Source organism: Rhea pennata, chromosome 4 (assembly GCF_028389875.1).
Source record: "Rhea pennata isolate bPtePen1 chromosome 4, bPtePen1.pri, whole genome shotgun sequence".
NCBI lineage: Eukaryota > Metazoa > Chordata > Aves > Rheiformes > Rheidae > Rhea > Rhea pennata.
This window is the reverse complement of record NC_084666.1, coordinates 34549590-34574129: the sequence shown is the minus strand read 5'-3', so window position 1 is coordinate 34574129 and position 24540 is coordinate 34549590. Positions and strand designations below refer to the sequence as shown.

Sequence of the window (24540 nt, the reverse complement as noted above, 5' to 3'; positions counted from 1 at the left end):
GATTGTATTCAGACACTTGGGCAAAAGCAGAATACTGAAAGACTAGACACTGAGCTCTTTTTATATGGAAATGCTGTTATTGCACACTGGGCATACAGTACCATACCCTGTGTGAATAGCTGTGACCTCTGACAGGTGAGCTGCAGGATTTCTTAGTCATCACAGGGCTACGAGGAGGTTTACCCATAACAAATAGCTCTCTCTTTAAATCAGCCTAGAGAAATCATAAAAACTGGGTCAATTGAGAGCTTCAGAATGAAGCACCACAGGATTTTTGCTGCTTCATTCCTATGTGCAAATTGGGCATGCTTTCCTTGATAACAAAAGGCAAGTGTGTTACAGATGCAAATAATGAATAGTGCGATTAGGATATGGCATTTTCATTGTTTTAACTGTATCTTTCTTCCAAGAGTTTGCTGCTCTGGCACATACACTTGCACATTCAAAAGATACTGTTCACACACAATGCATTTGGGATAAGAACTGCCACTGCAAATATACCCATTGAAGCAACCCAGTTAATAATACAGAAAGCACAACAGCAAACAGCAGAAAGACCATAGATGTCTTCTTAAAAATATTGATGACAATTGTTGCTGCTCTTGTCTGTTAAAAACACCTTATTTACCTTCTAAATGCAAATTTAAGTACTTGATAGAAAGTATTTTTTAATAACAAAATTTACCAAGATACCAGTATGTATACTTTTAATATGTTTACTTTTAAGAGCTCCCTGATTAACTTCCTTTCACTTGCAGTATCTGAGTCTTGGAAACGTCTCTCACGTTTTATCTACTCTAACAATTGTGATGAGATTTTAATAATGACTTCCTGGTACAGCAGTTAGTGGACAACGTGCACAAGCAGAAAAGGATAGGAACTGTCCTTCCTTCTGAAGTCCAGTTTGTAGACTAAGCAGCAAGAATGATGACAGCCAAAAAGATGTTGCAGTGATATTACTAAAACTCTAAAACTAAAAGGACAAGAATAAAACAGGATCACTTAGAAAGACTTTCAGTGCTTTTTTTGCTAGATGAGGAATTTTCTGAATTTTGTTCGTTAGACTTAAGTAAAAGGCACCCATCAAAAGCACTGTACAGCTGCTGAATTATTCAGAATTTCAGAAATAGATGCAATAGTTTGTTTTACTCCTTTTTTTTTTTTTTTTTAATTTTGTAGTAAAACATTCCTAAGTCCATGGTAATTTCATACCCTGGCAAGAACCTCTAGGCCTCTTCCTTCCTTAAGAAATAGTCACCAAAATGGTGCTCCTTAAGTGTTAAGTCCCCCTAAGTGTTATCTTGAAACTGAAAATGCTTTCAAAGTGCAAATGTTACTTAGTTTCATGTGCTTGAATAAGATTGTGTTTCCTTGAATTAAGTAAGAGTTACACTGAAGTCCTGGTATAGACTTTGAACTGAGTTGATGGCCTGTCCTATTAGTGGTATCTCTGTAACCATCTTGTAATGGTTATAAGTTTCACCTTGTTTTTCATTTGAAGAAGGCCTATCACAATATTCCATGGGGCTAATGTTATTTAATATTAGTAATGGAGACAATACATCTGAAAAGATCAAACTTGGTGTTAGCCTTGCAGTTATAAGCGTATGTGAAGACTTGCAACAAACCATATTCAAAACATGTAGTTACCTTTAACTTTGGCGAGTCTTTCTCCTGTCGGTATAAGAGTTTAAAAAGGAGTGGAGGTGAAGGGGAAGCAGCAGACAGGGATGTTGGAGAAACAGAGTGAGAAGTTGGTGCCTTGGCAGAATGAAATGGATGATTAGAAGAAAGGTGGAAAGAAGGATCAGACTCCCTAATGCCTTTCTAGAAAGTAGGGCTGGCTTAAACATTTAAGAAAAATGGGAAGCAATTGTGTTGTAAAACTAGCTGTGAAGGACAGAAAATGCATAGTGAGGAGTCATGCAACTAACCGGAATAGTCAGAAATGTGATGCTACTTTTATTATTAGTCAGTCTACTATTCTGGGAGAAAGTCCTGCCCTCAGAAATCAACACAAGTTGCTGTTAATGGCCCTGAGTTTCTATTTTTATTGTTTTCTCTTTAGTTTCTTACTAGTTTTGTCTTCACACAACACTATAATTTTGTGCTTTTCCAGTCAAGTAAAGGCAGCGGAGGCCTGCAAGATCTTTCTAATTAACTAGTGTTATGTTCTGCCTGGAAACGTATCATTCTAACTGTTTGATTTACGTATTTGTATGCACCAAGCAAACTAATTGCCTGAACAGTCTGACTGTTGAAATAAATGCCAGACAGAAAAGATCTGTTCTAAAACTTTGCTTAGAAACCACACATACTGTGTAGCAATATCGTGGCATTTAACAGCTAGCACACATTTGGCATAGTTCAGTGTTGTGCTGTCCAAAAGAGGAACTGGGGAGCGCTTCAGGGGGAAGCATTTCTTTAACTGCCAACCATAATCTATCTAATCTGTTATTAATAGACATTCTCATAACAGATTCAATAGTAAATATATCAGCTGGTGAACTGACACATGTGAGGTGTGAACTACTGACTTTCTGTGGGAGACGCATCTCGCCCTCCCTCTGAAGGGTGCTAACAGGAGTTGCTTGCTGGGGCCTCATGCTCTGGAGGGGTGGCACATAACAGGCCAGCAAGGAAATGGTTCCCTGGCTCTTTGCATCAGAACTTCGGTAGCAGCTAACAGGGGCAGAAGGCAAGGAATCAGCAGAATTAGGACACCACAGAGCTTACAATGGTGTATGCCTCTCCTTCCCGAAAGATGGAAGATTTCAGAAGGGACTGTATCTATCACTGACAATTTTTATCCAGTGCAGTAATATAAATCTGTGACTGTGCATAACACAAACATGTAAATATTAAAAAAAGAAAAAGCATAGCAAAATTATACTATACTAAAGTAGAGTAAGCTATCTGAACACAGAAGCCATGTTTTACAGAAATTAAAATACCTTATCGATATTTGGTGAAGCATATCCTTCATAATATACCAGGGTGTCTCCTCTACTTGCTATTGGGAGTTCTAGATTGTCATGTCTCAGATCTTCCTCTATATAGAGACTTGGCAAATTTTCTGTTGTGTCTTGTGCTCCTCTGTAGAAATCTGATTCTTGAGGCTTTGACTGATGCCCTATGTTAACTGACAGATTTCCTGTACCAATTTCCTCTTCATGTTCAGCAGTTGCAACTAGCACTCTGGGGATGGAGCCACCTTTATGTGGCAGAGGGATGTCAGAAATGGTGCCAACATGTTCACGTTCTCTTGTAGTATCTGACAAGTCTCTAGTTACTTTGATAACTGAAGAGCCAAGTATCCCTTGCAAGTCTTTATCTGTTCTTGGTTTGGTATTGTTGCTTATATGGTTATGCGCTGTGTCATGAGAGGTGTTGGCTGAAGATGAGACAGATGTAGATACAAGAAAGGGCTGAGCAAGAGCTATAGGAGAGCTGAGAGGGACCTTTGTATTTGGAATAAAATGATCATTCTTAACTTGGTGAATGAAATTACTTGGGGGAATTGCTGTAGATCGGGATGCTGTTAAGGCCAAAGAGCTGAGTTCTTCTACATCACAAAGAAAACTGTCTGGAAATGGTGGAGGAGATAAGGCATGCATGCTTGAAGGTGAAAGACCAACAGTCCATGAAAACCAGTCACTAGTAGCAGCCTGGTGGAGCTTTTGATCAACATGTGACCAAGAGGAGGAATGGTATCTGGGAAGTGGGGACAGTGCTTGAGAAGGCAACTTCAAAAATAAGAAACACATGGGAATTTAAATAAATAAATAAGTATGACAGAGAACTAAGATATGAGTAGACTGTGAAAGAAAAACTCCTGCTGCTTGTAGAGTATCATTTCAGTGAGCACGAGTGTCTGAAATCATTAGTACATGAATCAGAACAGCAGAAAAGGTATTTAAAAAATTAAACTATCAGGTTCTGGCTTGGAGCTTAAATGTCAAACATCAAGACAGATCTGAATCATTATGTTCATGAGGGCAATCTGCATTTGATTTGCTAAAGTTATGTATGGCTGTCTGATAGTAAGCTTGTCACAAGTTATTAAATCACACAGTTGAAATTTATATATTTTTCCCCAAACCATTACTGTTGAGAATATCAGTATTGTCAGAAGTACACTGTGAGTGTCATTAAATATTTTTTTAAACTATAACTGGGGTGTTTCTCATTATCCTACTGTTAATATTTGTACTTTTTCTGAGTACATCTGAGTACATGTTTGAGAAACATCTTAAATATGTTGCATACTTTTATTATGGCACGAATAGCTACAGAATGCATTTTTCTTTAAAAGTAACTGTATTAGTTCAAAATGACATCAACATTTGTGAAAGGTACATTCAATTCCAACTGAATTAGGTAGCCAACAATGCTTTTAAAATAGCAACAGCACAGTACACAGCAGTGTATTTTGAGTACCATTACATAGTATTGATTGAAGTATCCTTCTGGTAAAAGAAATGTCCTTTTGTAAGAATGAAAGACTGGTGAATCATACGTACACAGCATCAGTAGATATCCATTGCTTCAGTAAATACTGAAATTGCATTTTGTAACTATTAATCTTCAAAATTAAAATTGAATAAAAGTATTTTGATCTCATTGTTAAAATTATCCAGAATAATTAGGTGCACATCTCTCTAGGTTTTCTGGACTGCTTTAGCCTTTAAGTATGACTCTAGAATAGGAAAATAACTTCAAAAAACTAAATTAACAGAATAGGAAGAAGTTTAGATTACTTACCTTCTACTGGAGTTTTCTAGAGGCAGATTGCTTTGTTTTAAAGTTAGACAAACCTTTGGTACAGAAAATTTTTTGTACACAAAAATGTCTGTATACAGACTGGTACAGTGCATTCTGGTAAAACAGAGTTAGCTTGTTATAACCAATACTCAGTGTCTTTCTCTTCATCTTTTCTCTTGAGCAAGGGCCTATAAGCTGTGTTTTTTAGGTCATAACATTAGCCAGGAAATGCTCTTGGTTTTAATTTCCCATGGCCACAAGCTGTACTAGAGTTCGAGTGAGATGTTCTGGTCCACATTCAGGAGAGCAAAGCTTGCTCTTGACATAAATTGCTGATTTATTTATATTGCCAGCAGATAAGTGAAACTTAGCAGATTGCTCTAGCAGCAGTAAGTGATACAACAGGTTACATGCTAGCAGCTCTCCCCCACCCCCCAACAAATAGGAAGAAGTGGTACCAGTAATTGTGGTAAACTCCAGAAAACTTACAGAACTGCTAAAGCCCTCCTAGCTAGTCAGGAACAAGATATCATCTTACATGGTGTTACCATTTTTGAACACAGCTGAATTAGAAAATAAGGAGTCTGTTCAGGAACCTCAGTGGAGTGTTTTTTTGACTTATGTTAGAACCATGACTCTGTACAAGCTTCCTGTGTCACAGAGAGGGCTTTTTCCTCCCTTCCTCTTTTACAAAACGGATATATTAGACACCCAATTATTTACAAAAGTATCCTGCTGCTGCTGCTAAGTAATCTGAGGTGACTTTATCACCATTTAAAAAATACCCAATGTTGGAAAAAGTAGTCCAGTAACTCCTACCGTGGTGATGGCAACAGAGTATGAAAGACTAAGTGTATCTCTTCCTAGACACAAAGATTAGGTCAAACTTGGTCACTGCTACCTCCTCTATCAAATGCCTGTGAAGCATATGAAGAAAAACCTGCAGCATATCTAGGGTCCTGCAGCCACACACTCAGGTTGCTTGATGACAGCTGTGTTAGAAAAATATTGGCCACTAAACCACTCTGGTGCTCTCACAGCTTGCACAAACTAAGGCTTTGCCCTTCAAGTGTGTTTACTGATTTTTTTGATTATTTTTTATTCTAAACAGTGATGACTTATCTAATGAAAACTCTGGACAACACTCCATATACATCTTTGGGGGTTTTCATGTTCCTCCTGATTTCGCTCTTTTCCATTCAAGGTTTGGACCTTTCAACTCTTACAGGAAAATATAAATAATTTATAAAGTTAAGGAGTGACAAGGTAATGTTAACAAGCTTGTGCTTTTCACCTGAACATAACCACTTTGAAACTACATTTACACTCAAGAAAGTTATAGAAAGTCACACAAAAAACCCAGTTTTAGCTGCAGGAGGCCTAACAAATAAGCCTAGGCTTTGAAATGGGGGAAAAGGCCTCTCCAAATACAGAGAAGCATCTCTGTAATGAGCACCTAAGTAGTCTCATATTCTGAATTGCCTTTAGGAACCTCTAGATTTCTCTAACAATGATAGAGGGCCATAGCTTATAGATACCTCAGTATGAGGATACAGATCTTGGTGATATTTCATTTCAACAGTTTTCCTAGGATGGAAATATAAGGAGCTAGTACCCCTTTATGGTATATTTGGGAAAGACAGAAAAGACCTGTTCCGGCAATGATCACAAACCAGCTGATTTTTTTCTCATAAGCAGTATTTTCAAAGGCCACTGTTGTCCATAAAGGACATTTTTTCACAGTGGTCCCCAAAGCTGTAAATACATGTAGAACTTATCTCACATCTAATTTAGCAACCAGTATGCAAGTAGACAAAAGTAGAAAATGGGGCAAAAGCACGCTGAAACAAATATAGATTAACAGCAGGATAAAAAGTTCATGTTACACACAAAATACACAGCCCACGCTAGAGAGAAAAACAACAAATGTAAAGAGGAAAATGTGGAAAGTTTTCCCTCTTTAATATTCAAAAGCATCAGCTGATACTGCATGAATGCTAATCACAGGTTACATGCAGAAATTTTCTTAGTTTCTGTCACTGACAAAGTAGTTAAATTTCCTGCACAGATGACTATGAAATCTCATAAATGAATGATAAATCATAATACAGGAATCTTCTTAATCTTCTTTGTAGTATTATGTAATATGATTTGTGGTGGCTATAGGAAGAAAAAGAATTCAGAAACTGCCACAGACTTTTGATGTGAAAAATTGTAACTATAAAGATCTGAATCCAAACTTGTTGACAATGTGATGACATTTGCCTTGCTACTAAATGATACAACACTGTCGCTGCTGTCATATCACTCCAGACAACCTACATTACACCAAGAATCTCCTTCCAGAGTGTGAATTGCAAAGAGGAGGAAAGTTACAGTATAGAATCACTACCTGTTTTCCTTTACTTTTGAAAGGCATAGAACTAGTCTTGGCAAGCTGTGTCCCTGTGCAAACTATCTGCCCTTACCCTCTGCATGCTTGTGGGACTATAAGCTTTAGAATGAGTGTGTTATGAGAACGTTTTCATACTGGATGATGCAAATGTTGCTGAACATAGCCTTCATGCTGAAATTCTGTCCAAGACTCCTAAGTAAGTTTTGTTGTGTGGGCTGCTTTTTTTCCTGCCCAAATTTTGCTTGGTCCTACTCTCAATAATATAATAGTTAATGAAAAGAAGAGAAAAATCTTGGCAGACTGCAAGACAGACATTCTGCTATTAAAATACTTAAATGACAATTTAGCAAGGCAATTCTACATATTCACAAAGTAAATATAGTGCATTTAACACATAAATCATGCACTGTCATTTTAACATAAAATTACAAGTTCTTGACCCACTGCAGGGGTAATAGCAAAATAAATAAATAAAAAAACCCGATTTGCTTACCTTAGTTGAACTTAAATGGTGTATTCTGTCACTAGAATAGCTTTGGGGTATTGGAGGATCAGGATAGTCATCAGTGCTTTTTGATGCATTCTTTTTGATGACTTCTACATAGGAAACAGGGAAGATGCCTTGTCTGTTGGTTCCTGGTATTCTACCTTCATACCAGTTTTGATCAACTCGCTTAAGAAGAATTACTCGGTCTCCCTGAAATGCATTATGAAAAGAAGTTATCAGAAGGTGAGTCAAAGTTTATTTTCTGAATAGTTTGTACTACCTTAATACATAATATTATTTTCCCTGAAGTGCTGCTTCCCACTAGTTTTGAGAATCTTCTCCATTTTCATATTCTTCCTCTCATTTATTATAACTGCACAAAGAAGTATCATTCCAACAAAAGAAGGCATTAGCCTTCTAGCATGGACTGCAAGTGCTATTCTTATGTGAGAAGTTTCATGTAGTCTTCTACTCTTGAATGAGGGATTAATGCTTAAACATTTATACAGTGCATAATCAGTTCTAATTTTTTGCCCAAAGTACTAGCTAATACCTGTAACTGCTGTATTAATTTAAATACCCATTTTTCCTTAAAAAAGTTAAAAATAACTGTGAAATCCATGCAAGTGCTCTGTTATCAATAAACTTGATATGGAGGTGGAGAATTCAAAAGGATTTCATAGAGAATGCTGAGAGAAAGAAGTGCTTTTCCCAGTGAGTGTGCTTGACTACCAGGTATCTGCGCAGAGGTAGGTGGGCAGTGGTTCGCTCACTGTTTTTAGTACCTAGGAACTGAAATAGAAAATACCAACTTTCTATTCAAACTTTTTTTCTGCAGTGAAACTTCACGAGCTCCCTCTATTTTTATAAGACATGAATCTTATCATGTGTCTTTTTGTAACAAATTCTTGATTATTATTTTTGTTTTCTCTTGGAATTATGTAATTTTGTTTCTGTAGTTGATCTGTTGAGTGCCCTAAAATAATCTTTAGTGGGACAGACGAATAGAAAACTAGTGCACATTACTTAAAAAAAATAAACTAAACTAAAAACTAGGCTGTCAATATTGTGACCACTACAATATGCATAAATAGGAATATTAAAAAAACCCCAAACCACAAACTATGCCCAATCTTTTAAATTCCAATTCCTGATCTTTTTTGGACCTCTTTGGGGTTTACCAATCTCTTATGAATGGAAAAACACACACAGACTTCAATGAGTGCTTGACCAGGCTCAAGATCAGCATCAGTAAGTTGTATCCTTAGTCTTATTTCAAGAGAAAAACAAATCACAGAATAACTTCTATCAACTATTTTATTCATTAAAAGAACTTATAATTATACTTATAATTAAATATATAATAATTTAACAATAAAGCTCTATAGCAATATCCTAATGTCTGACCAGCCTCAGAAGTTAAACCTTCTCATGTGCAATAATATGTTACTGCCAAGATGTGCACAGACAAGATGCAAGAATGTTACAAAAATCAAAGGGTTAGGATGAAGAAATATTTGCAAGAACTGATACACCCACAAAAATGCCTCTATTTTTTTCTGTATTAAAACCCTATCATAATAATTACAATATTATTAAAATAATTATTAGAAAAAAAGGAATGGACAACTAAAATGAAAACAGGAAAACTGAGCAGCCAGTTAACAGATCTTTGCATTTGTTACTCTAGAGCAGCCTAATTTACATGCAAAAGATATTTGCAGAGAGCTATGAAAGAAAGCAAGCCAATGAGTTACATTAATAGCTTCCTACCATTATATTGATTTGTGCATATCATATTTTGAAGGCATAGTGCATCAAAACACTGTATTTACTATAAATCAATTCTATGTAGCAGTAGACCCCATAATGGTATTTTGATAACGATAGATCTAAAACGGTACCTTTCTAAGTGATAACTCCACATTTGTGTCTGCATTGAAACTGTATTTGGCAATAGCTTCTCCAATCTCTCCAATCTGTGCAGGGGGAGGTGGCCTGGCAGGTTGTGCTTTTTCTGGGGGAGAAAGTTTCTAGAAAAAAAAAAGTATTTTCCTTATTCTCATGCAGTTTGTGGTCCTTTTACCCAAATTAAGCCAAGGAATTAAAACAAAGAACAAACCTCAACATAAGAAATTGGGAATATTCCAACTCTTCCATGGTGCTCACCCTCATACCAGTTTTGATCAATTTTCCTGAGGATATAGACAGTATCTCCTTTCTTAAAGGACAGCTCTCTGTAACACATTTATTTAAATCATATGTTTACAGCGTTATATTTGAACTCCTCTGCCTGTGTAGTTTCTGAGATCTTTACAGTTCAAATCTGAAACAGAATGCAGCAACTAAACATTTGGAGAAAAAGTGTCACAGCTGTGGTGATTATACCGTATAAAATGAAATGATTCACATCATGAGGAGTCCCAGATACTCCCTGTGAGTTATGGAGGCCTGAAGTACAGGAGTCTTACAAGAAAATATTACTAGTTATTATTAGAGCAGTCTGGGTCTGCATGCAACTACAATGTCTTCTGGATCTCTTGTTCAGATGCCACTTTCATATCAAGCATCTGAGGGATATTTAGTATTCTTTATGAAATAAAAAGGAATACTACTGAAGTATGTCCCATGCTTCCATGGCCTATTACTACCTTTTGCAGCAGGACAATTTTGAGTGCTTCTGCTCTGCACCTTTTTCATTGCACTCTGAACTATTCAGAAGCATGAAGAGTACAGGATTATGTTCTCACCATTTTTGAGGCTCAGAGCCTGTAACATGCTTAATGTCGGATACCAAAAAAAGGGAGGTATCCAAACGATTAAGAACATTTTTCAAATCTTGGCCAATGTCTTCTCAGTGTATCATCCATTTGATTTTTCAAGAGGTAATTGGCTGCTCTGATAATTAAAGTCCTCAGTTTTGAATCACAAAGAGCTGATGTTATTCTAGTGACAATGTTTGATCTTATCTAAAAATTTGCTAAACGCCTGAGTCATCAGGAACAACAGAAGTGATAGAGCACAGCCCCTCTCCTTCGGCTCCCTCATATCCCAGCACAGTGTTTCCCTGGTCCTTTTTTGTATGGAACACTGTGGGTTGCCTTGGTATGGATACATGACACAACCTGCAGGGAGCCTTAGTATGTTAAAACTGACATATGGGAAGACGCTGAAGCACTACACTGAATTTTGATAGGAGAAGCAGCATGCTATCTACAGCAGTACATTAAGCACCGTACCCTGTGTAACATGAATACCATTAAACATGAACAAAGCGTTCTGCGGGTGACACTCAGGACCCACGATCTAGAAGGCTGAAGTTGCACAGCCACTCCTGAGCTTAAACAAATGCAATGAATGTAATCATTTAAGAAATTTAAATATGAAATATCATCTCATACTGTTTGGTAATGCAGAGGCTACTGTGACAACAAGCAGCATCTTCTGTGGCATTTGCTGTTGAAATTTAGCTAGAACAGCAGCTAGCTGAGGCAAGTGCTAGAGAGATCGCTCTTGAATTATGAATTCTTAAATGAACAAAAGTTTAGTACTTACTTAGAAGTCTGAGCTTTAAAGTCATATACAGCTCTAGCTGGCAGTTTCTGAAAAGCAGGCAAAATACATTCACATAGTATTACTATATGATAAACAAAATGTTTCAACTTTGAAAAAGGTGACTAGGATTAAAAGAAGGGGGGGGCATGCTTTATAATGGTTCTGACAGTAAGACTATATTTAGGCTATTAAATACGCAGCTTCTTTTTTTGAAGATTTTGGGTGTTTGAGACTTAATGTTTTAAAAGTAAGCTACCAGCTAATATTCTAATATAGACCCCTTTGCAATTTTGAGCTTTATGTTTAAGAGAACTGCAAAAGTAAAAAAAAGGAAAAAAAAAGATTTAGTAAATCTTTTTTTCATCTGTTTTTCAAGTTCCAACTTGAAAGTTCCATCACCAAGTATCTATAATCTCAATATTTTTTTTCAAAAATAAAACTGTAAAACATCCCTGCCCCTCACCTGCATGGTTGAGAGCAGTTCTGCAGTACTGCAGGGCTGTAATTTCATTGGTTTCCTGTTAGATGTGCTAAACATGAATTGTGATCTGACCCAGGAGTCTGACCCAGGAGCCTCCCTCATTTAATTTCTGCCTCTGTCAGGTAACTAGCTCTGGATATTTCAGAGGAAGTGTATGTACTCATTAGCAGTATTACGTGAGGCTATCTGATGAAGTGATTTTCTTTCTCTGCAAGTACTTGTGAGGATTAGATTGCTACACTTTCCAAAATTTGCCTTTAGCAAATACTAGTGACTAGAATGAGCTGGTTACACTATTTCTGTGATAATACTTGGAATGACATAAGGCTGCACATCTTTTTATAAGAGGAATAAGAAGGGAGAACTGAAATTTTGTTTTAGCTTTCTGCCAGGACAGATGTTCTCCACAGAATTCCCTCCCATTTTGTCTTCGTCTAGCAAATTTAGCATCCTAGAACATTGCACTTTCAATAATAAAGTGCCCCAAAAGTTATTTAAGGCATCTCATCAACTTGCATTTTTTGATACCAATAAAGTTTTCTGTTACAGGTCCCTTTCGGACACGATAGCCTAAATTTAATAGCGTTTTCATGTTCTCTGTTGATGATCTTCTGGACAGAAGGGGATATTCATACCATCAACTATAGCTAAGCCATATGCTTTTTTCACTCTTTCCCAAGTTTGTTTGCCCCTTTTTTCAGTTTTGCTGCTCGTGCTATGAAGGAACAATGAACCTAATTGAACACAAAATACTTGAAATGTGCAAAATATATTGAAAGTAGGGAAAAGTGTTTCTTCTCTCATCTTTTGCAATTACAGCAGTCTTGAGAATTGCTTGCAGCCTAAGTTCTGTATATATTTTCAAATTGAAACATGATTTTTGATATCACACAATTCCTTAAAAGGAACACATAACTGCTCCCGAGGCTTCTTTAACCAGTATTTTACTACTTCTACTGTATAATCTTTTTTGAAATCAAACTCTTAATCCAATTGCAATAATAAAACCATCACATTGGGATGTGAGTGGATCTGAATTCAGATACTGTAACCAGTTCTAACCTTTAACAAAAAATAAATGGCCAGAGCAAAAGCTTAGTCTAGTATATGAATTGCTAGATATAAAGAGAATTTAAGCTTATACAGTACTCCCTTGCTCGTCCTCAACTGTTAAATTACAAGATCAATTAAAATAAGGTGCTCTGGTAACCTTACTATTATTTTCTATAATCTTATCGAAGTCAATGGAAAATCTTAACAATTAATCGTCTATAGATGCTAGTTAGCATAAACGTAATTAGTTTATGATTGAATACAGTCCCTGAAACCTGTTTGGAGAGTGTTTCGAGTTCTAGATCTAGAACCATTCTTTGGAATCTGAATAATATAACACGTTTTTTGCCCAGGGTGATATTTTGTGTTATTTTCTGTTGTTTGTGCTCTTTATATTAGAAGTCATATGACTGATTCCATTTATTCCTCCAAATCATTAATATAAGCAATCAGTATATAATTACAATCACCAAAATTATTACAGAAATTAGAGATTGCTCTTAGGATAATAGTGTTCTTATTTTTTAAAACATAAGTAATTGTGAAATACAAATGTTCTCTGTGTTAGTCCTGAGGCAGCTGCTTGCATAAACTGGTTTTCACAAGGGATTTTTCCCAGTCACACCTGCTATTCTTTTCTGTCCCAAATACCCACTTCAGTCAACTCTGACAGAGCCTGTCAATGACGAGTGAACTACTGTTCTAATCCATTTAAACATCAGTAGAAAATGCAGCTTTTCTTACAAAGCTTGATATTCTTTTACTTTTTTTAGTTATCAATCTCCTAAAGAAAAAAGGATGCTGTCTAATGATATGATTATGTTTAAATGTTCCTTTGATCTGCATCATTACAATGTTTGATAACCAAAGCAAATTTTGTCTTGAAAAATGTTAGTTTTCCATATTTCCACATTTGTTGCTGCGGTATTTATTCTTGTTTAACTACCTCTCTGTCTGTAGTTCCTCTTCTCTCCCTTGGAATACATCGTCCCACATCAGTGAAAGCAGAATAGCTTCCAGGAGATTCCTGGTCTACTGAAAATAGAACATCATTATATGAATCTCTGGTGAATTAAGCAGAAACAGTTCAATTCTTTGATACTGCTTGGTTTTATTTAATGGGATCTACAAAAATAAATAGAAATGAAGAGATCTCGAATCTACTATTACGCTTTTAGTAGAAAGAAAAGCATATGACATGATGGCTAAAGTGCACCATTAAAAAAAAAAATACTGACTCTCAAGCAAAGGCCTTCCTCTGATCCATAGCAGAGGAATGTGTAATAGAGGACCAGGAGGGCAAAATTAGGCCTTATTGTACTAAGGAGCACAGAGCACATGCCTGCTGGACTAAATGGAGGACGTGACAGCAGTACAGAGATTTCATCAGATTGCAATAACCTTCTCCTGAATGCCACCAATATAAACAGATAATTTCATGCATGAAACATGATTAAAGCATGCTTTAATGAGAAGATAGTGAATAATTTGTTTCCCTCGTGTGGTAGGCAGCACATAAAAAAACAACTGTTTTAAGAGATGGAGAATAAATTATTACTGACCAATCTATGTGGCAAATTTTCTCTAAAGCTCAGTTCACCAATGTTTATTACAGGATGGTATATTATAGGATTCTGAATACATCTTTTCATATATTTAATAAAAATAAAATCAAAATCTTGCAGTCTCTATAGTTCTGCAAGTTTCCAACGTGAAATGAAAGTATAAAGGAATTATTTCAGACCAGAGGATAAAATGAATCTCCTTTTTACTCCTGAGATTTACTCACTATTGTATTCTCCTAGTACCACAACTACTACTAGTACCAGCTACTAGGGGAGGCATCTTTCTGATGTTTGCCTCCCTTGGACTTCATTCACATAATCTGTTTCTACCAAACCTACAGATTTCTAAAGAAGTACAAGTGGAAAAATAGAACTCAAAGCATCTAATCCATTACACTGGGGTCTTACAGAAGAATGAGATTTAAATGCTCACTAGTGGACCATTTGCTAAGCCACATGGACTTGAGGCTATTGATAAATTCAGTGGAGGAAAAATGAGATAATTAGGTTATATATGTTGTTGGTCACAAGCATGTCAACCTCAGCAAGGGTGTCTGGGCCCCATTCTGGACAGCTTTCTTGATATGACTTTTTTTTTTTTTTTTGAATGATGATCTATGCTAACTGCACAAAGAGATAATGGCTCCAAACACTGCACCTATTAATTTTTAATTTAAAATGCCAGAAGAAAGATGTGGGAGGCAAGAGAGTGAAAAGCAGCTTTAGGAAGAACATAGTTTCCTTTAATTTCTGTACAGCTCCTTATGCCATCAATGTTTGTTAGTTGCTTTCAGTACTTCTGCTTATAGAATTCAATGGAATATTCTGATATACTGATTCTATACACTAAGGATATGAATGTAGACAATGTATATCACTTCCCTTATACCAGGCTCCTTCATTGTTACATGGCTACCAGGAAACCAAGCTTACTCTGAACTGTCATTTCCTTCTTTTTTGGGACTGAAAATTAATTTGCTTTAAGCAACTGTGATACTTGACCAGCAGAGTTTTTGGTGTTGGATTATACACAGAAACCACAGGAAATTTTCACTAGGAGACAATATTCACTGTCCCTGGTTCCCCTACCTTTGTATGCACGTGTGAGAACTGGAGAAGAAAAGAGCAGTTTGCCTAAGAGCACCTGCTGCTACAGTCCTAACCTGTAGTGCTATGTACCTTCCCAAGCAATAGCAGATTTACTGTAACTATTTCTGATCTAAAAAAAGAGGAAGTATGGAAAGGATAGTCAAATTTTGCTCATTTATGTCCCTGTATGCACAGAGTATTCCCCAACACCTTTGATTCTGTCATGTAGTACTTATAAGGGCTAATCATGATCATGCCTCAAGTCTAATTCAATTTTGAATTCCATTTTATAATTGTTTTTAACTAAATTCTCTAACTATGTATATTTTAACTAGTTAAGAAAAGGTGGTGACTGCTTCAATTCTAATTTGTCTTGAAATACGTATTTACTAGTATGGCACTGGCAAAAATTACAGAAAAAGATGTGAGATTAAAGATAAATTAGATGGGTATGGATTATTATGTTGCAGAATCAATATAATAAAGACATTCTTTCTTGCATCCAGTTATGACTTCAAGAATAGCTTTGTAACACCATTGAATCCCTCAAAGATGCTCTGTTATAGACAACTGTATGTTTGGAAGCAGAATTCTTTAACATAGAAGTCTTACCATTATTAAAAATAAAAAAGTGACACAGACTCTCCAAAGATATTCACCTGTCTGGATCACCTAGTGGATACCTCTGTGCACACATGCTGTGACACTAGTTTGTTTTTAACAATTCAAGGTTAACTTTAAAGACAGTTTAAACTCAAGTAATTTTCTTTTGTTTTTCTTGGGAAAAACCAGCAGAGCAGTGAGCACTTCAGAGTAGTAACTTTAACTGTCAAGACAGACTTTTTAGAAGTTATACTCACCTTGACAGTATCCTTCAAGATTTGATTATTGAGGACTTCCCTTTCAAAAGGATAAGATATTTCTCAAAACTTCATGGATGTATTAAAATTCTATGCAAGAACTAGTTTTGCTGCCACAGAAATTGGAAATTGTACTGTTTGAGCAGGGAAATGGAATCTTCCTCAAATAACTTAAGTCTATTCACAAAAAGTTATAAGCGTAGTGGAGTTAGCATATTTTTATGAAAAAATGGAATCAAATTTCTATGCAACTGGCAGAATTAAGAGCATTTGTATCAGTTGTATATGACTATCATACAGTACAAATCTGTTTGATGCAGATTTTTTTAAATAACGAAGGGCTTCCTTCATATGGTTTTCCTGTTTGACCAGCATCTCATAATGCATTCATCTACTTTCTGTAAGGTTTTTTTCTTGAAAAAAAAAACCCTTATCTTTAAGAGCCAGCTATAGGAATTAAGCCTCCTTGCTTAATTTAATGCCACCGTTTTAATTTACAGTACTAATAATCTGTGTATTAGTTGGAATACACTGTTTTTCCATCCAGATTACTGCATTTTGTGAATAGACAGCAAATTTATCCACCTTAATCACAGATGTAAAAATGACATCCTTTCTTCGTTAAGGTTTTTGTGGGATGAATGCTTATTATAGACCACACAAATAAAAAAAAAAAAGAAATGAGAAAGGGTGGGAAATGAAAGGAATAAGGTTGGATAAGTCAATCACAAAGACAGAGGAAGAAAGTTAATCCACCTTGGAAACACAGTGCACTATCATTGTCTGGGTTGTTGTTGTTAGTTGTGTCCAGGTCTTGAAAAGAGGCACTAAGAGGGAATCTTCCACAATCATTCTGGTACAGTGGGCAATGAATAGCACCATCTTGAGGCAGAGGATGAAAAGGCTGGTGCATGGGGCTTTTTTTCAGAGCTGTAAGAGATGAATTCCTTTCTGGAATGTCTGGGAGCAGCTCAGTAATCAGTCTGTGTAATATACTGTTGTCAGGCAAACTTCCCCTTCTTTTTTCAGCTTTAATTTGGTCACAGATGTCTTTAAGTGCAGAATCTAGTGCTTCAAATACAGATGACTTACATTTTGTCTTTTCAGGTTTTTTTTTAGGAGCTGCACTTTTTTTCCTCCGGAAAGGCACTGGACTGACTAGGAATGCTATCTTAGAGAGGCCAGATTCTGCTTCTTGTCTCCTAGGATCTTCAGTGGTTTCTTGTTTAGCCCTTTCATGTTTCAGCATGGTGGTGAACCGGGTGTAGGAGGCCGGGCATCGCCCTTTGCAGGAGCTAATGAGATGCCGGTGGTGGTGGTGGTGGTGGTGATGGTGGTGGTGATGGCCCGATCCATAGAAGCTTTCAGATGAGGTGAAGGAGAAGTGGTCAAAGTCACTTTCACTACAAAATGATGAACCCTCTATCTGGATAAAGTCACTGAGGTCAGAAACCACTCCATCTTGATCACTGTCTGAAAAATCCATATGTGATCGCTGTGGCTCATCACTGGTCACTTCAATATGAATTGGCACCAGAGTTTTTGACTTGCAGTTTCGTTGTACCTGAGAGGGATGTCTACCTTGATTTTCTTCCTCCAGCAGGGATTCTATAGAAAATCGCCGCTTTGGACATAAGCCATTTTTAGGAGGCTCTAGCGTAACAGTTGACAACATTTCATCACCCAGATTCGGCATTGATTTTGACTTCTGAATTAATTTTTCAAATTCAGATATCCTGGTTGGCACCATATCTCTAGGCACCTCTTCAGTAGAAGATTCTCTCCAGCCTTGAAGAATACCTTTATGCTGTTCTTTTTCATACTGTAATATTCTGGACTTCACAGAACAAATCACCTCAGAATTCATCAAGTCCTTGCGATTGATGCGGTGCATCTTTTTATACATTTTTAGGAAACCCGGAGCATCATGTGCAGATCTGTGACGAACTCTTGACCTACTATTACCACGGCCCTCCGGAACATACGGGGAGGCCCAGTTTATTGAGCAAGTGTCTCTGGAGTCCTCCTCACATAAAAGAGAGCCCATGCTTTCAGACTTGTTCTGTGCATCAGGAAAGCTGTCACGGTCATCTGTTAACAGATCGTCACAGCTGCGAGATTTTCTCTTGGGAGAAGCAGTTTCTTCTGTGCTGCTCCAGACTTCGGCATTTTGACGAGTCATTTGCCAGCCATTCTTGTAGCTGGCTGCCCTTCTCGAATCACTTGGAACAGCTAAATGTTGTCTGTAAGTGCTACAGTAATCTAATTCATTTGAGGTGTTGTGGTTGTGCACTGAATAACTGAAAAGGGATGGATATACTTTGCTAATATCCCCACCTTTATAATCCATAGAGCAGCATGGTAAAAAAGAGACATTGCCAGAAATTAAAAGGTTCAGAGAGTTGGAAATAATAACAGTAAATATTAGAAAGACTAGAAAAGAAGAGTTAATAATCAAGCTATTTAAATTTTCCAGCTTTAAAAATGTACTCATGATAATTTGAACAGCAGAAAGAACTCATTATAGGCTATGCAGATGTTAAATCAGTAAAAAAACGAAAAAAGTTCATAAGGAAACAATTATTGATTTTGAAGCAATTCAAAAGACAATCAAAGTTGCTAAGATTTGGAGATGAAGCCAAATCACGGAGCTGGACCTCAGTACATCATTTTGAGATAAATTAAAATTGGAGAGAGACTGAAGTTTGTATCAAGACCATTTCTGGAGAAATAACTATGATTTATTATGTCTGCATAGAACTTAGTTCTTTGGAGCTTAATTCAGAGATACAAGTATATGCTAATTATAGAAAATATCAAAAATAGACAAAAATATATACAACTTTGCTTGATAAAATATTTAAATCGAATTGAAACATGAGCATTAGGGAATTATTTCCAAGTAAAATTTAAAATGTGTCTCAAATATTGATCTTTAGACTTGTGCACTTATAAAGAAGCTGTTCAGAATTTTTGAGGTGAATAATGTTCAGACAGTTTGCAGCAATCACACATTCAATTAAAGATAAATCTTTAAATATGATCAAACAGGAAATTTCTCCCAGCTGTTGATATGCAGCAGGAATATACATTTGGAACAACAAAGGTGCTAGGAAAGCACATTAGAACACTATAAACCATCCTACATTTCTCTTAAAATACGTTTTTGTTAGTTTCTATAGTTTCCTCCAGAAAGCCTACCAAAGTCCCAGATATACTTGCTTATCTTTTTTGTAAAGCTTGCCATGAGTTTTTGCTGGAACTTGTCATACTCTCTACTTAGTACAGCAATTCAATCATTCTTTTCATTGTGTTTTAGTTTCTAGATTTTTAGATTTTTTAAGATTTTTAAGATTTTAAAAGATTTTTTGATTTTTTGTTTTAGATTCTAGATCTTTTAGATCTACATTTTTTTGTTGCAGACCAATCACTAATTCAATTCAGTATTGATCAGTACCTAAAAAACCCCAAACATAATGTGTTTCTTGTTTAAAAGAATGATTAATTCCAAGAAACAGTATCATTCCAGTAGGTATCATTATGTTATGAGAGAATGGAGTGATACAGCTAGGTTGTCCCTCCAAAGTTAATTAGCTGTCATAGATGTTGTTAATGGAAGGACCTCTCAAACACAGGGAAGTTTAAGTCATGGTTAGTGCTCCTTACCAGTGGCGTAGTCAAAGGTTAGTGTAGGTAAATATAGTATACCAACTTTTCCCTACCTTGCCTGGCTCACCAAATAGATGAGTTTACCCACTTTTTAAAATACCACTAAATCACTGGGTTTAAAATACATTTGTTTCTCCATCACTTCACTCTTAATATTCCTCATCTTTTTCTTTTGATACATTCTGTTACAGCCTAAATATTAAGATTCTTTGAGAAGGGATTGTCTTTTACAAAGGTTAAGACAGTCCCTAATACAGCTGTAGGCTGACCAGGAAGTGTAGCTACAAAATACAGCGAGTAAATGAATAATAATAAATTAAAGGTAAGGAGAGCTATTACAATAGGTATTACTCTGTATATTGCTTCTACCATGTATTTTCTTTGAAATCTTTTCTCTTGGTAAAAAAACCCCAAAAAACAAAAAACAAAAACCCAACCCTGATTCAAGTATCTCTTTTCTGGAGAGACATGGAGGACAGAAATGGAAAGATAGATAATCAAAAATACGGAAACTAATTAGATTGTATTAGATTTAGTGATGCACTAAATAATTAAAGGTATTACAAAACCAAAAATCTCACTGTCAGACTATGGACATTTGCTTACTTAAATTAGGTTCTAATAACTGACAATGTCTAACACATCATTTACAGATTTAAAAGCTTTATTGCTATGCAAACACATCCTTAAGTTAAATAGTATTTGTCTTAACTGACTTTCTGTATCTATTGGAAACAGTGCAGTTAATAAAACGTCATAAATTTATATATAATGATGTAAATCATATTCTTTATTTAATCAAATTTCTCCTCCTTGAATGAACAGTTGAAACAAACAAACAAAAAACTTGTTACAAATCCAACTTTTAATCAGCTTAAAATTACACATATAAGAATAATTTAACCTTTCTGGAAAGGCTGAAAGCTGTTGCTTCAAATAATAAACCTCCCAGCAAAATGTGGCTGAGCAACAGTATGCAGTTGCATTTACTACCAGTGTATTGTACAATATGTCATCAGTAGTATTCTCTTAATAGAAATGCTTTCCTCTTACCTTTTGCTCGTGATGGAGAAGAAGGAGAAGAGCTAGTTAAAGGCTTTCTAAGGGTGGTATATGAGCCCTGCGTGTCCGTGCGGCCCAGGCTAGGCCTGTTTGCGTTCTGGTCGCTGTGTGCTCTCTGATGACTTACAGCAGGTTCCGACTTCCTCCTTTTTCTATAGTCACTCGCAGTACTTGCAGAACTACAAAAATAATCGCTATTAGTAGCAGTCTAACCTCTGAGGCAGGAATGCATCAGGAATCAAAAAAACAAACTCATAGCTATGGATATACATAGCTAAAAACCCTGTTAACTATATAGCTGTAAACTCTATAGCATTTTTAGGCTATAACTTTTTTTTTATATAAATAAAACATTACCAGAACAAATACATCACAAATATGTAAAGGGGACAAACACTGCTCTCAAATTTATTGCAGCATATTTCACAGAGAAAAGCTGAATTCCTTCTTGAATAAAAGAACCTGATTATTTTATTCAATATTGCTACATCACATTCAAAGTGAAGGCTTTGACATAAATGCACTGTATCTTCTAAAATACTCTACAGTATCAACAACAAATGATTGTTCAAGTGCTTCCATAGCAATTTTGTTAAAGTTGAAATAACATACTTTATTTAAAAATTAAAATTGTCCTCTTGCATTAGAAGCCATTTGTTGATTGAAAAGCCTTTTCATTTATGTTTTTCTGTGCTTCTACACTTTTTTTGCATTTGGTTTTTCTGTTCTACCATGCTGGCAGTATCCCATCCTGCTGCTGCTTTAACCTGCTGGGAGAAGCCCACCAGTCAGTGCTGCAAGAGCACCGGGCTCTTCCATGGGAGTGTGAAGAGTTTTGTCTCTTGCTGGCAACACATTAAGTGAGAGTTATGAGCTAGGCGGGGAAGAGCAGTCACAAGGTAAATTTAAGATGACCAACATTAAATAAAATCCTTGTGAAAGGTCAGACATGATTTGCGCTATTCAGATACTTGTACAAAATTGGGACCTAAATAGACAAGTGAAACATACTGGTTGTTCAGGATGCTGAATATATTATAGGAGTTACTTTTACAAATAATAGGTTGTAACGGGCTGAACTTAGACTGATTTAAGTAAGCTTTATAAAAAGTCAGCTATAGAGAAAAATGGTGAGGGCCTGATTGCCGTTAATACTGAGGCAGAAGTTCAGCCCAAAGATAGGAAGAAGACAAAGAGACACAGAACAGATGAGGCAGCACGGTAGCACGCTTAGGAGGACAGGGCTGAAGGTATGGCAACGCCGTAAGGTCGAACTGCAGCTCACTGCAGACAGAATCTCAGGGATGGCAGTGGAAAGACCCAAAATATAATGGCATATTTTGAATACAAACAGCAAAACAAAATAAGAGTTGCACTTCAGTATCAAAATAGGAAGATCCTCTCCACACACATCTCTATTCTGTTGGTATCTCACAAGTCGCATTTTAAAATTCAAGCCTTTTTTCAACATCTGCTGGCTTCAGGACACACAAAAGACTCTCAGGTTATATCATCTGTCTCTGCTGAAATTACTATTTCTTACCTAGATGGCCTGTCTAGACCCTTGTCTGTTGAAGAGTGATGATATAAGGAAGTCTGTGAAAACAAATAAATGAATATTTTATGTCTACATTTGAAAAAGATAACAATTTCCACTTACAATGTTTGATTATTCATTAAAAAAGTTACTCAGTGACACAACCTATAAAAAGACTATGATTAATGTTCTCTGCATTCCAGCATACAGATATTGCAATATTTCATGAGAAGTTATGTAGTTTCTAAAAAGCATCACTAGATTTCTTTTCATAGGCTGTTTCAGTAACAATTTTTCTTTTAAAGCACTGCTAAATAATGATCCAGAGTTGTGCTTCTTTATACTTTTTTTCAAAAATGGATACAGAAGAGTATGAACTTTACATTGAAAAAATAACAATCTGAAAATTATTCTTTCATGCACAAATAAGGTCTGCAGAGCTTCCCCTCAATTATTCACCACAGCCCCCCAATTAATTATACCCAGAAACTTTTCAGCAAGTGGCCAAAACACCCATGATTTTTGCAGCAAAATGTTCCTTTGGGGGCCAGTCTTCTATTGCTTTGGAAGTAGCTACTGCACAAAGCCTGCAAGATGGAATGGAGTACCATTCTGCAATTTTACTGTTGATACAAATTCAGTCTTAAATTACCACTGATTTTACATCAGTTGCTTCATGCATTTCAAGGCTGCAGCCAGAATTAGATAATACTCCAGTTTTGGTAACTAGGAAATGAACTGCATGCTTCTTGTGCTCCTTCTTCCCTGAGTACAAAGCAGAGTCATCCAAAAGTTAAATTTAAGTTCATGTGATACCATTTCAGAAGTGACCCGATGGACTGGAAATAGAACTTGTATTCAGCTTGGCCAGTTGCAGGAATTAGTTTTCTCTGTATAAAAGACTATATACTCTGTACAGAGGACTTCCAGACTTTTACCGACTTTTTTCTCTAAATAGAAAAGTGTTTATAGACTTTTTTTTCTGTATAGAAAGACTGCAGAAGTCGAGTAATAGAAATCATAGCCTATACACTTTTGTTACATATACTTCTTTTCCACAGTGATTCGAATTCCAAGTTCATGAATAGAAGAATTCCATGCAGGTTCAGCAACTGATGTTTATTTATACTTTTAAAAGTCACCCTTAGTCTAAGAATATTTTGGAACAAATTTCCAGTTCCCATGTGCACTTTAGTGACATTCTAGAGCCACTGCCAAACTACATATTGGGGAGCAGGGGGGTCATAAAACCAATGTGTAGTCTGCAAACATTTGTCAGTAGCTGCTTTTGTGTAAGACCTGTATCACATACCAACTGATCCCATCAGGACAGTAACAGAAACTTTGATTTCTGGAATTGAAATTTATTGAACTCTAAGACAGGGAGAACTACACAAACATGGAAAAAATGGGAATCAAAAGTTAGCCAAAACGTGAGCTAAGATCATTCCAATTCTCAATAATTTTTGCTGTAATTTAAATTAAATTACATTAAAAATCAGATTAAAAGCTTTCAGTCTTTTGGTAGGAATGGAGGTTGAGCTATGAACAGGTAAAAGAAAAAAATGTTGATAGTTCAACAATTATAAGTTTATTTTACAGAGAAAAGAAGATGATCTCTGTATAGGGTTTTAAAACCTTTGTCTTTTCTGAACAGAAATTTATTAGGTTGGTGGACATGTATTTCTTAAGTGTTATTATTTATTACTACTAACTATTACTACTACTTCTAACTGTTAAATATTTGTTACTGCTATGTTCATAAGCTCTGGTTAGCATCAGGGTTACTTGCTGTATAAATGCAAAAGTAAAATTTTTCTTCGAGTAAGATTACAAATTTAAGACAAATGAGCTGTAAATAATACCATTACAAAAAAACAGTAGCAAAAAATGTTTACTAGAAATGGAAGAACTAGGTTCCAGATACAGCTGTCTCTCAAGCAGACATACTTAACTTTTCTAACACAGAATTAGCACTAACATGGAATTTTATAAGCATAATAAATATGAGCCATAACCTGTT

General features: G+C 36.0%; 1 protein-coding gene across 22 annotated transcripts in view; it reads right to left on the bottom strand.

Moving 5' to 3' along the window:
• Positions 1-24540, bottom strand: part of SORBS2 (sorbin and SH3 domain containing 2) — a 160556-nt gene that overhangs the window by 8876 nt on the left and 127140 nt on the right. For 5 of the 22 annotated variants that reach the window (XM_062575689.1, XM_062575688.1, XM_062575687.1 and 2 more), the window contains 9 exons: positions 22524-22576; positions 20972-21159; positions 13682-13770; positions 11202-11248; positions 9769-9883; positions 9551-9679; positions 7653-7856; positions 2955-3746; positions 677-1761 (listed from right to left, as the gene is read on the bottom strand). In XM_062575689.1, the coding sequence (XP_062431673.1) occupies positions 1534-1761; positions 2955-3746; positions 7653-7856; positions 9551-9679; positions 9769-9883; positions 11202-11248; positions 13682-13770; positions 20972-21159; positions 22524-22576 (1845 nt within the window). In that variant the 3' untranslated portion in view covers positions 677-1533. Of the gene's footprint in view, positions 1-675; positions 1762-2954; positions 3747-7652; positions 7857-9550; positions 9680-9768; positions 9884-11201; positions 11249-13681; positions 13771-17005; positions 18587-20971; positions 21160-22523; positions 22577-24540 lie in introns of those variants that run through there. The other 17 variants (XM_062575696.1, XM_062575698.1, XM_062575706.1 and 14 more) reach the window with 9 other exon arrangements.